We start from the raw sequence: 12,111 nt of genomic DNA on the forward strand, positions 1-12,111 counted from the left end.
AAATTTGTAAGCAGGATATATTTGAGTTTTGATTAATGGAAAAGGTAAAGGATCAATTGAGAAAATTGGTCATGTTACAGAGCACCATTGTAGACAAAATGAAAAAGTCTGTCAAAAAAAAAGACCAAACTAAACCACGGCCAAAAAATTCAACAAGTATAGTCCCCAAGACAATCATGGAATACCATTCTTATTTATTATAGTAAAACAGGTGAGAGGTATGTGAAATGAGTTTTGGCAAAATATTGTACATTTGTGAGTGAGTTATACATATACAGGTCACGTTAATATATTAGTTGGCTAATTTAATATAAATAAATAACAAAATACATCTGATTAGCATAAGAGCTTCATATAGGACAGACACAATCAGATTATCATGGGTGTCATTTTGAATATTTTAACTTTTTCCACATTATCAGGGAATTACAAGGAGTCATTGAGTCTTTAACGTACACATGTCAATGTGTAATGAATGAGCTGCATATATGCTATCAGTGATGCAAACAAGATAACATAACACTGCGTACATTAAAGTACATTATGTTATCTTGTTTGCATCATTGATAGCATAAAGGCAGCTCATTCAAACAAGATGACATAACATTCATTATGTGTACATTAAAGTACATTATGTTATGTTATACATTACGTTAAAGATTCAATTACCCCTTTTATTATTTGGGTCAATGAATATTAGGCAGTTAAACGTATGGCATGCACAGGAATATTGGATACAAAACCAAAGTGAACATGAAAGATGAACGATCAACTTGACTTAGATAGTATTGTGCAGAAAAACATGATTTACACCAATACACATCTTCACAGACAACTTTCTGACACGTTGGGATCACAACGATCACTGCAGTGGGGGTGTCATTTTAACAAGGACTTATAACACAATATTATACAGTGTTAATATTTAGTTATTTTGAACATTCAAACTCTTGTTTTGGTCAATGTAACAGAATATACATATTTACATGACCATGTGCATAGGTGCTTCAGAGAATCAGTTAAAACAGATTTCAGTGAATGGGAGGGATTCTGTGCGTTTGAGGTTCTGGGTTAAAAAAAGCGGTTCAGTGACTAATAATAAATTAACTTGATGATAAAGATGGACGAGAGAGAAACAGAGAGAAAGAGAAAGAGAGTGGATGGGATAGAGAATATCCTCTAATATGACGATGCTCTCATTTAGAAACAGAGAGGGAAGGGGGAGAGCAACAGACAGGAGAAAGAGAGAGAAACAGAGAGAGAAGGGGGAGAGCAACAGACAGGAGAAAGAGAGAGAAACAGAGAGAGAAGGGGGAGAGCAACAGACAGAGATGAAAGAGAGAGAAACAGAGAGAGCGTTGATGTGTCCCTATCTGTACTGGAGGAAGCGTTTGAGAAGGTTGGGGAGGTGTAACTGAGGGATGAGGTGTAGTCGGGATCGGCCCATATAATCTCTGATACTGAGACGACACAGCTGACGTAGTGACCGCGGTGTTGCTACAGAGAGAGAGAGAGAGAGAGAGAGAGAGAGAGAGATTATCGGATTATTCCAAGACAGCGTCAATATCATCCATTTCTATAATCCAAATATCAATGTTTTACAAGGAATTCTGACTGAATGGGGATATTTCCTGGCCTGGTCCCAGATCAGAATTAGTATCAGAAAACTTCAGTATCGGTTTCTGATCAGACTACGAGTTTGGCATGAAAACGAACATATGAGTTAGCTATACAGTACAAACTGATCTGGAATCAGTCAAATATTCCCATGTAAACTGAGCATAATCTTACCTTCATGCAACAGTAACGTCTCCTCTGCTGAGCTGTTAGGCGGGGCTGACTCCACCGGTCTCTTCAGCTCTAGGTTTTTAGCGTTAATGTTCGCTCCAAACTCTAACAACACATTGATGATCTCAGTACAGTCCTTCTGAGCTGCTGCATGGAGCGGGCTCTCCAGGAACCTGCCCTTCTGCACATTGGCCCCTGTGGAGCAAACCGGACACCATTGGTTTAGTTCAGTAGTTCACACTCTAGGAAAATGGTTTGCAACAGAAAACATTAATTTATGCTCTGATTGGACACTTTTTTGTAGTTCCTTCCTGTTTTACTCAGTTTAAAAATCTATTCTCCCAACTGAACACACCCTATGTTTGTTCAGTTTGGAGAATAGACCACTGTGCCGAGTGGCGCAGTGGTCTAAGGCACTGCATCGCAGTGCTAGCTGTGCCACTAGAGATCCTGGTTCGAATCCAGGCTCTGTCGTAGCCGGCCGCGACCGGGAGACGCATGGGGCGGCGCACAATTGGCCCAGCGTCGTCCAGGGTAGGGGAGGGAATGGCTGGCAGGGATGTAGCTCAGTTGGTAGAGCATGGCGTTTGCAACGCCAGGGTTGTGGGTTCGTTTCCCATGGGGGGCCAGTATATATAAAAAAAAAGATGTATGCACTCACTAACTGTAAGTCGCTCTGGATAAGAGCGTCTGCTAAATGAGTAAAATGTAAATGTAAATGTACTGCATCAGGTAAATCAATGTCCTATGACATATCTTCTCTTAGTAAATACAGAAAACAGAAGAAGAAAAAGATAATACAAACGGATGAATCGTAAAAACGAAATACAAAATGCATTGATGTCAATGGGAGAGATCATTTTAAGTTAGGACCAAAGTGTCTGGTTAGTTACTGACCTCCATTGAGGAGTTTCTGTGTGCACTGGAGTCCTGAGGAGATGCAGGCGATGTACAGGGGGGTTCCCAGGTGAGGAATATCATAGTCCACGTCTGCTCCCCATGTGATCAGTACCTCCAGACAAGCAATTTTGCCTACACACAATACGTCCTGTGTTACCAGCATACTCTCATTCAGAAACGCATTCATTGGTCTCATCTTAGAATTGGGGGGGGAACATACTAAAATTACAGCCAGAGTATTTCAAAACCTCACAGTAGTGACAGCACATATCCTGCGATGGAAGTCCTCCTACAGTACCTTTGCTGGAAGCCTCGTGTATGGGCGAGGGCTGGCATATCTCTGACTGGGGCTTGGCACCGTTTTCCAGCAGTACCTCTGTACAGGTGGCACTGCCCACTGAGCAGGCATTGAACAGCGGTGTCACCCCATCAATGGTGGTGGCATTTACCTGATCAGATAGATGGGGCATTGTCAGAAAAGCATGTGTATCTATACATGAGCCATTGTAAATGGAAACGTTCCAAAGTTACAACAAAGGGAAGTCAATCGGAATGTAAAAAGATGAGTTGCTGCCACAGCATAATGATGTCTTGTTCTGACATGGAGTGTATGTGTTTGTGTGTGTGCATGTGTTTGGTCATGACTTACATTGGCACCAGCAGCAATAAGCGCCCTGGCGCATGACGCGTGGTCTGACAGGCAAGCCTCATGCAACGGCGTCACATGGTCTATGGTAGGGATGTTTGCGTTGTAACCCTGGGATGACAACAAGAAATGTTTGCATTCATTATATAGGGCTCACTTTCCCTACACTTTATTTGTGCAGATGCTCTACAGATGATCATACTATCAACACACTATATGTTGATAAGCAACTGCTTGCTAAGGTTACGTTTAGGGTTAGGTTTAGAATACGAGTTACACTCTTTGAAAAAAGGGTTCCAAAAGGGTTCTTCGGCTGTCCCAATAGGAGAAACCTTTTTGGTTCCAGGTAGAACTCTTTTGGGTTCCATGTAGATCCCTCTGTGTAAAAGGAACCAAATGGGTTTTTACCTGGAACCAAAAAGGGTTCTTCAAAGGGTTATCCTACGGGAACAGCTGAAGAACCCTTTTAGTTTCTAGATAGCACCTTTTTTCCCTAAGAGTGTAGGGTAAGGGTTAAGGTTAGGTCTAGGGTTAGGGTAAGGGTTAAGTTTAGGGTTAGGATAAGGGTTAAGGTTAGAGCTAGAGTTAGTAGATAGATAGTTGAAATATTACTGGTAGTCTGTAGATAGTCTGTAGAGCATCTACAGATAGACTATCCAAATAAAGTGTTACCCTAACTTTTGGAAATCTGATTACGAGGGGAAATGGCAAACATATCATATGTATCTTATCTGGAACATACAGAAACAGCATCAGCATATAATTTTACATAAAGGTGTCAAAACATTCCTCTCCTTCTTTACTGTCTTAACACTGTATAAACCATCGACCAGAATGCTTTACGTTGTGGTGCCCCGCCCCTCTGTGTTTGACTCACCTGTGAGAGTAGGGTCCTGAGGGCCAGGAGACGGCCCTGACACGCTGCCTCGTGGAGAGGAGACCGGTCCGCCCATGACCCTGGGAGAGGGACAGACAAAACACCTGAGCAAGTATTTGATACACTGCCGATTTTTCAGGTTTTCCTACTTACAAAGCATGTAGGAGGTCTGTCATTTTTATCATAGGTACACTTCAACTGCGAGAGACGGAATCTAAAACAAAAATCCAGAAAATCACATTGCATTTTATTGCATGACATAAGTATTTGATACATCAGAAAAGCTAAACTTAATATTTGGTACAGAAACCTTTGTTTGCAATTACAGAGATCATACGTTTCCTGTAGGTCTTGACTAGGTTTGCACACACTGCAGCAGGGATTTCGGCCCACTCCTCCATACAGACCTTCTCCAGATCCTTCAGGTTTCGGGGCTGTCGCTGGGCAATACGGACTTTCAGCTCCCTCCAAAGATTTTCTATTGGATTCAGGTCTGGAGACTGGCTAGGCCACTCCAGGACCTTGAGATGCTTCTTAAGGAGCCACTCCTTCGTTGCCCTGGCTGTGTGTTTCAGGTCGTTGTCATGCTGGAAGACACAGCCACGACCCATCTTCAATGCTCTTACTGAGGGAAGGAGGTTGTTGGCCAAGATCTTGCGATACATGGCCCCATCCATCCTCCCCTCAATAAGGTGCAGTCGTCCTGTCCCCTTTGCAGAAAAGCATCCCAAAAGAATGATGTTTCCACCTCCATGCTTCACGGTTGGGATGGTGTTCTTGGGGTTGTACTCATCCTTCTTCTTCCTCCAAACACGGTGAGTGGAGTTTAGACCAAAAAGCTATATTTTTGCCTCATCAGACCACATGACCTTCTCCCATTCCTCCTCTGGATCATCCAGATGGTCATTGGCAAACTTCAGACGGGCCTGGACATGCGCTGGCTTGAGCAGGGGGACCTTGCGTGCGCTGCAGGATTTTAATCCATGACGGCGTAGTGTGTTACTAATGGTTTTCTTTGAGACTGTGGTCCCAGCTCTCTTCAGGTCATTGACCAGGTCCTGCCGTGTAGTTCTGGGCTGATCCCTCACCTTCCTCATGATCATTGATGCCCCACGAGGTGAGATCTTGCATGGAGCCCCAGACCGAGGGTGATTGACCGTCATCTTGAACTTCTTCCATTTTCTAATAATTGCACCAACAGTTGTTGCCTTCTCACCAAGCTGCTTGCCTATTGGCCTGTAGCCCATCCCAGCCTTGTGCAGGTCTACAATTTTATCCCTGATGTCCTTACACAGCTCTCTGGTCTTGGCCATTGTGGAGAGGTTGGAGTCTGTTTGATTGACTGTGTGGACAGGTGTCTTTTATACAGGTAATGAGTTCAAACAGGTGCAGTTAATACAGGTAATGAGTGGAGAACAGGAGGGCTTCTTAAAGAAAAACTAACATGTCTGTGAGAGCCGGAATTCTTACTGGTTGGTAGGTGATCAAATACTTATGTCATGCAATAAAATGCAAATTAATGACTTAAAAATCATACAATGTGATCTTCTGGATTTTTGTTTTAGATTCCGTCTCTCACAGTTGAAGTGTACCTATGATAAAAATTACAGACCTCTACATGCTTTGTAAGTAGGAAAACCTGCAAAATCGGCAGTGTATCAAATACTTGTTCTCCCCACTGTATATATATATATATATATATACACACACACTACCAGTCAAAAGTTTTAGAACACCTACTCATTCAAGGGTTTTTCTTTATTTTTACTATTTTCTACATTGTAGAATAATAGTGAAGACATCAAAACTAGGAAATAACACATATGGAATCATGCAGTAACAAAAAAGTGTTAAGCAAATCAAAATATATTTGAGATTTGAGATTATTCAAATAGCCACCCTTTGCCTTGATGACAGCTTTGCACACTCTTGGCATTTTCTCAACCAGATTCACCTGGAATGCTTTTCCAACAGTCTTGAAGGAGTTCCCACATATGCTGAGCACTTGTTGGCTGCTTTTCCTTCACTCTGTTGTCCGACTCTTCCTAAAACATCTCATTTAGGTTGAGGTCGGGGGATTGTGGAGGCCAGGTCATCTGATGCAGCACTCCATCACTCTCCTTCTTGGTAAAAAAGCCCTTAAACAGCCTGGAGGTGTGTTGGGTCATTGTCCTGTTGAAAAACAAATGATAGTCCCACTAAGCCCAAATCAGATGGGATGGCGTAACGCTGCAGAATGCTGTGGTAGCCATGCTGGTTAAGTGTGCCTTGAATTCTAAATAAATCACAGACAGTGTCACCAGAAAAGCACCTGCACACCATAACACCTCCTCCTCCATGCTATACAGTGGAAAATACACATGCAGAGATCATCCGTTCACCCACACCGCGTCTCACAAAGAAACGGAGGTTGGAACCAAAAATCAAGCAAGTCATTTCTTATTATTGGTGATTTAGTAGTGGTTTCTTTGCAGCAATTCCACCAGGAAGGCCTGATTCACACAGTCTCCTCTGAACAGTTGATGTTGAGATGTGTCTGTTACTTGAACTCTGTGAAGCATTTATTTGGGCTGCAATCTGAGGTGAGGTGCAGTTAACTCTAATGAACTTATCCTCTGCAGCAGTGGTAACTCTGGGTCTTCCATTCCTGTGGCGGTCCTCGTGAGAGCCAGTTTCATCATAGCGCTTGATGGTTTTTGCGACTGCACTTGAAGAAACTTTCAAAGTTCTTGACATTTTCCGTATTGACTGACCTTCACGTCTTAAAGTAATGATGGACTGTCGTTTCTTTTTGCTTATTTGAGCTGTTCTTGCCATAATATGGACTTGGTCTTTTACTAAATAGGGCTATCTTCTGTATACCCCCCCCCCCCAACCTTGTAACAACACAACTGATTGGCTCAAACACATTAAGAAGGAAATAAATTCCACAAATTAACTTTTAAGAAGGCACACCTGTTAATTGAAATGCATTCTAGGTGACTACCTCATGAAGCTGGTTGAGAGAATGCCAAGAGTGTGCAAAGCTGTCATCAAGGCAAAGGGTGGCTATTTGAAGAATCTCAAATGTAAAATATATTTTGATTTGTTTAACACTTTTTGGGTTACTACATGATTCCATATGTGTTATTTCATAGTTTTGATGTCTTCACTATTATTCTACAATGTAGAAAATAGTAAAAATGAAGAAAAACCATTGAATGAGTAGGTGTTCTAAAACTTTTGACTGGTAGTATATTTCCAGCACATTCCCATTAATGTCTGATACATTGACAGCATTCATCCTTATTATTCAATCATTACCATAATCCTCATTTAGAATTACTTCCTAAAGGCCAGTAGTAGCAGTCCACTATCCATGTTCAGAAAATAGAAACCCTGTTGTCACAGCTGTCACTTATATCACAGAGCATAAAACAGAGCGCCGGATAGGTTTTCACTCTCTCACAGTGTGGATGGAGCTATATATAGCTGTAGCTCAACCAAGCAGGCCATCTGGCAGGCATAGCCTTGTACAACTGGCAGAGCAGAGCTCAGTCTCTCCCTACACACCCAACTACACTACCATCCACGTCAGAGAACAACATATAGGTGTTTATTTTATTTTATGAATCCTTTATTCAGGTGAAATCCTGTAAATCCTCTTTTATGAGGAAGCCTTAAGTATAATAAAATGTCAGCCATACTTCCACACAACATAACACAGCAATGCAGTGCAATATTCAATACTACATACCCATGTCTCCGTCTCCCCACGGCACATCTAGCCATTGATACGTATATGACATTGCTGCCTGTAGGACAAGAGGGCGCCTGTCACCTACTGTACTGTTACTGTACTGAAGGTTCTTGTTGTCACAGCATGGATTCACACAGGCAGAGCTGTGACTGTGGCGGCCATCTTTGGAAGGGCATTTGTATCACCTGACAAGCTCACGTAGTACACTGACATGGCCTGTTGTTGCTACTATCTTTTCTGATAAATAGGACAACTAATATACTGTATATTATTTTGTTGTTGTTGCAAATTCTGAATTCCTTTTTAATATATAGACCAAAAATGACATTAATTGTTATATATCTTTTTTGGGGGGGTGAAAGGACAATAACAGAGATTCCTCTATCAAGGGATACATAACATAACAACAGGTGCCAATGAGGACAACCACTGGTGCAGAGATAAATAGAGTTTGGAAGCTATTCTTAGGAAGCACATGTTAGAGCTACAGTAAGTAGCTAATTCCAGTCACAGCAGCAACAGCGACCTGGAATCCCCCCTCTCTCTATTTTCTATCCTTTCTCCGGGAAACCAGCCAACCTTTCCCACAGCGGTGATCCTCTATAGCTGGTTGCCTGGTGCGACTGAAGCCTTGTACATTATTCTCATTCGGACAGCACAGGGTGTCTCTATTCTAAGCAGGGTAAAATGGTGGCTCTCATGAATATTGCAATGGTGCCCTGAACATGTGACTTTGCTTTTGCTTAAGGCTCCCCTTTGCCACACTAAGCAAGAACACAAGGAAGCAGAAAGGGCTGTAATATATGATATAATCAGGTTTAATTGTCTGAAGCTGCTGCTTAGTACAGTTAAAAGGTCTAACTGTTATTGTCTTGTGTGAAAGAGTCATGAGAGCACATGGTAGCTTCAGCTGTTGTAGGCCAGTCATTATTAAACTGCAATAGACACATATCCCAAGGCCTACTACTTCTACTACAACTACACACAGGCCTAGTAGTAGTAGTAATACTACTACTACTAATAATAGTAATAATAATAATTAATTAATTAATTAATTATAAATAGGTGTTAAATAAATAAATACAATTGTGTTATGATGTAAGATATACGGATCTGTATTCACATCAATAGGATAAACACTGGACTGCTCTAGGGACCCATTTGACCAGATGTGTCCAAGGCGTTTGTTTGGTTATGTCATGATATTCTTATATCATAGAGCTTCATTTCGCATGCTATAGCACAGTCCCAAATAGGCTGAATCCTATGAGAATGTTCCAGAACAGGTGCCTTTTCCCCGAAACATTTCCATTTCAACCCCTCTGTCTACCTCAAATAAGCTTGACACGAACAGCACATGAGCCCTATAACAACATTGCACAGTGCCAGTCCGAGACGCACTCACCCAGTGCGCAAATACACAATTGTGTGTGCGTAAACCGCTACTGACCTTGGCTAGTTAAAATACCCCAGCAGCGAGGTTTCTTTTTTGCCGTGTAATCGTCTGTGTACTCTAACGTTCTTTTCCTCGGCGTGTTTTCTGGCTGCTGCTCGCTCGAGCTCTCTGCAGATGGAACTTCAGGCATGTTTACATCGGCTATCTGTCCCTGCAGCACTGTGCACCATGATCCAGTCTAAATCCTGCTCTCTGATTGGCTGCACGGCTTGTTGTTTCACAGCCAAGGCCGAGCACAACGATAACAAGAACAGGCAGAGAGAGGGAGGTAGGGAGAGAGAGAGAAAGAGAGAACTTTTTGCACATTGTTACAACACTGTATATATACATAATATTACATTTGAAATGTCTTTATTCTTTTGGAACTTCTGAGTGTAATGTTTACTGTTAATATTTATTGTTTATTTCACTTTTGTTTACTATCTACTTCACTTGCTTTGGCAATGTTAACATACGTTTTCCATGCCAATAAAGCCCTTAAATTGAATTGAATTGAATTGAATTGAATTGAATTGAATTGAATTGAGAGAGAGAGAGAGAGAGAGAGAGAGAGAGAGAGAGAGAGAGAGAGAGAGAGAGAGAGAGAGAGAGAGAGAGAGAGAGAGAGAGAGAGAGAGAGAGAGAGAGAGAGGAGGGGGGAGGAACAGGAGATGAGTGTGAATGTAAGGAGATATTGTGATAGGGCGAAGAGAGGAGAGTCGACTGAGGGGAGAGTCGACTGAGGGGAGAGTCGACTGAGGGGAGGAAGAGAATGTGGTGGCTGTGGCAGTGGCACCCTGCTATTTTTATCAGAGGTTAAGTAATGGCTTAGACCAGAACAGCCTTTATCCCCGCTGGCCTCAGGGTTAGAAACCTTTCTGTTTATAAATGATTAATTCGGCATGGTTTGAAATATTAAAGTTTGACCTTTGAGTTGAATACAGTATTTGCTCTTTTGAGTATGCCTAGTTGCTTGTGTAACAATCCTTTGCTTGCAATATTCAAAAGCCATGTACTGTTTATAACGGTCATTGGTTAAACTAGTTGTACTTGGGGATGGAAAGCTAGAGCCCCTCTAACCTCTCTCTAACACGCTTCTGTTCAGCTCAAAACATTCCTGGCTGACAGCCGCTGTGTAACCTACGTGAAGTACGAGTACAGGCTGCAGCCTGCAACTGCCAAGTCTCAGCTATGAGATAAACTGTCTATGAATTGTGTGGCATTTTAATAAGGGCACAGCTCCTAGGTATGCACAATTATACAAATACGTACAGCTGCAAACCGATGGTTTGAATATATTAATTTGACATACTCTCAAAAAATGTGCATTTCATGTGTCATCTCATCAGATCTCTTGATGATTACAGTGCATGGAATACGCTAAGGGCAGAAGCAATCAGAGACTTCTGGCATGCCATTCCAACATGCCATCATGATGCCAAAGGTTCTGGGTCCTTTCCCTCATCCCAGGTGTGGTTGTTCCAATGCAGTGCTTTCCCCCAGTACCTCAGCAAGAAAATAGCATTGAAAGACATCAAGAAGAAAGTGTATCTAATATACAAATGTATCTAAGTGTTTCTAATGTCACCGGCCACAACGATAGGCTGAGTAGTTCCTGGGCAGACTGGATACAGTTGCCTGGCATGTTATAGACACAGAGCTTTTAGAAAGCTGGAATACCCTAATACACACACTTTACTGTAGAAAGTGTGTGTATGACTCTCTGCTGTAGAATAATAGTCTGTTGCCTTTCACAGAAACAGCTACTTACTGTGCCCTTGTCCAAAATCATAAAACTCTTCTGCAATGCGGGCAGCCTCCTTCCGATTCCCCTTCACCACATAGAAGTGGGTGAGAATATTCAGGCTGATCTTGACAAAGAGCTTGACGCAAAACAGAGCGAATATGGAGAGGTAGACATTGGAGGAGTGTACTGTGCCAAAAGACTGGCCATCCACATTTGGAGTCATTGCTTCCTTGCTTGTCTAGCCTTGCTTATGTCTTGCCTGGCTGTCGGTGGCTGGCTGCTAATGTTTTGGAAATTTAAATGGGGGGCCTGGCTATCTGTGTTGTGTTGACACTGGTACTGGGTCATATGCCAGCCCAGAATGACACAGAAATTCCCCTCAGCAGCTGGGTGGAGACCAGATAGGATAAGTTGGAGAGAGCAGCTGTATTATAGCGCTGCCTGCCTGCCTGTGGGACAACTGGGGCCCGTATTCATACAGTGTCTCAGAGTAGGAGTGCTGATCTAGGCTTAGGCTCCTCCTCTCCATGTAATCTTATTCATTATGATCAAAATGCAACACTGAACATAGATCAGCATTCCGACTCTAAGACGCTTTGTCAATACAGGCCTAGGGCCACTCAGACTCTGCCAGCAGCCCTAGGGCAGGGAATACAGTACAGCTATAGCCAGGGGCTTTGTGACTGTGACCTGTGGTTACAAAAAGCTAACCCAGGCCTTAATCTTAGTTGACCTGTGGTTTGTTCCATTTTGTTGTGATGCTTCGGAAAGGTTCAAAAATATTTGTTGAGTATTATTCTCTTGAGGTTTAACATTATCTTGACTCATATAATTTTCCTTCAAAATGATATTATCCAATCAATTGTCTACTGTCATGAAATTCCAAGCTCTTACTGGTAGTGTGAACTGTAGTTCACCTCCATAACACATGGGGGCAATGTTTCACTTTCATTTCCCTTCGATTACGGAAAAAACATCC

At 42.3% G+C, this 12,111-nt stretch overlaps 1 protein-coding gene across 1 annotated transcript; it reads right to left on the minus strand.

Annotated features, from left to right (window-relative positions):
- Nucleotides 1-169: 169 nt before the first annotated feature.
- Nucleotides 170-9,647, minus strand: asb5b (ankyrin repeat and SOCS box containing 5b). Its single transcript, XM_084188440.1, has 7 exons — nucleotides 9,401-9,647; nucleotides 4,212-4,291; nucleotides 3,338-3,445; nucleotides 2,987-3,137; nucleotides 2,686-2,820; nucleotides 1,792-1,983; nucleotides 170-1,497 (listed from the first exon to the last, which is right to left on the minus strand). Exons 1-7 carry the CDS (start codon nucleotides 9,534-9,536, stop codon nucleotides 1,370-1,372), a joined length of 930 nt encoding a protein of 309 aa, XP_084044566.1. The 5' UTR covers nucleotides 9,537-9,647; the 3' UTR covers nucleotides 170-1,369.
- Nucleotides 9,648-12,111: the final 2,464 nt, after the last annotated feature.

Source organism: Coregonus lavaretus, assembly GCF_964263955.1.
Source record: "Coregonus lavaretus genome assembly, contig: SUPER_35_unloc_1, whole genome shotgun sequence".
Classification (NCBI taxonomy): Eukaryota; Metazoa; Chordata; class Actinopteri; order Salmoniformes; family Salmonidae; genus Coregonus; species Coregonus lavaretus.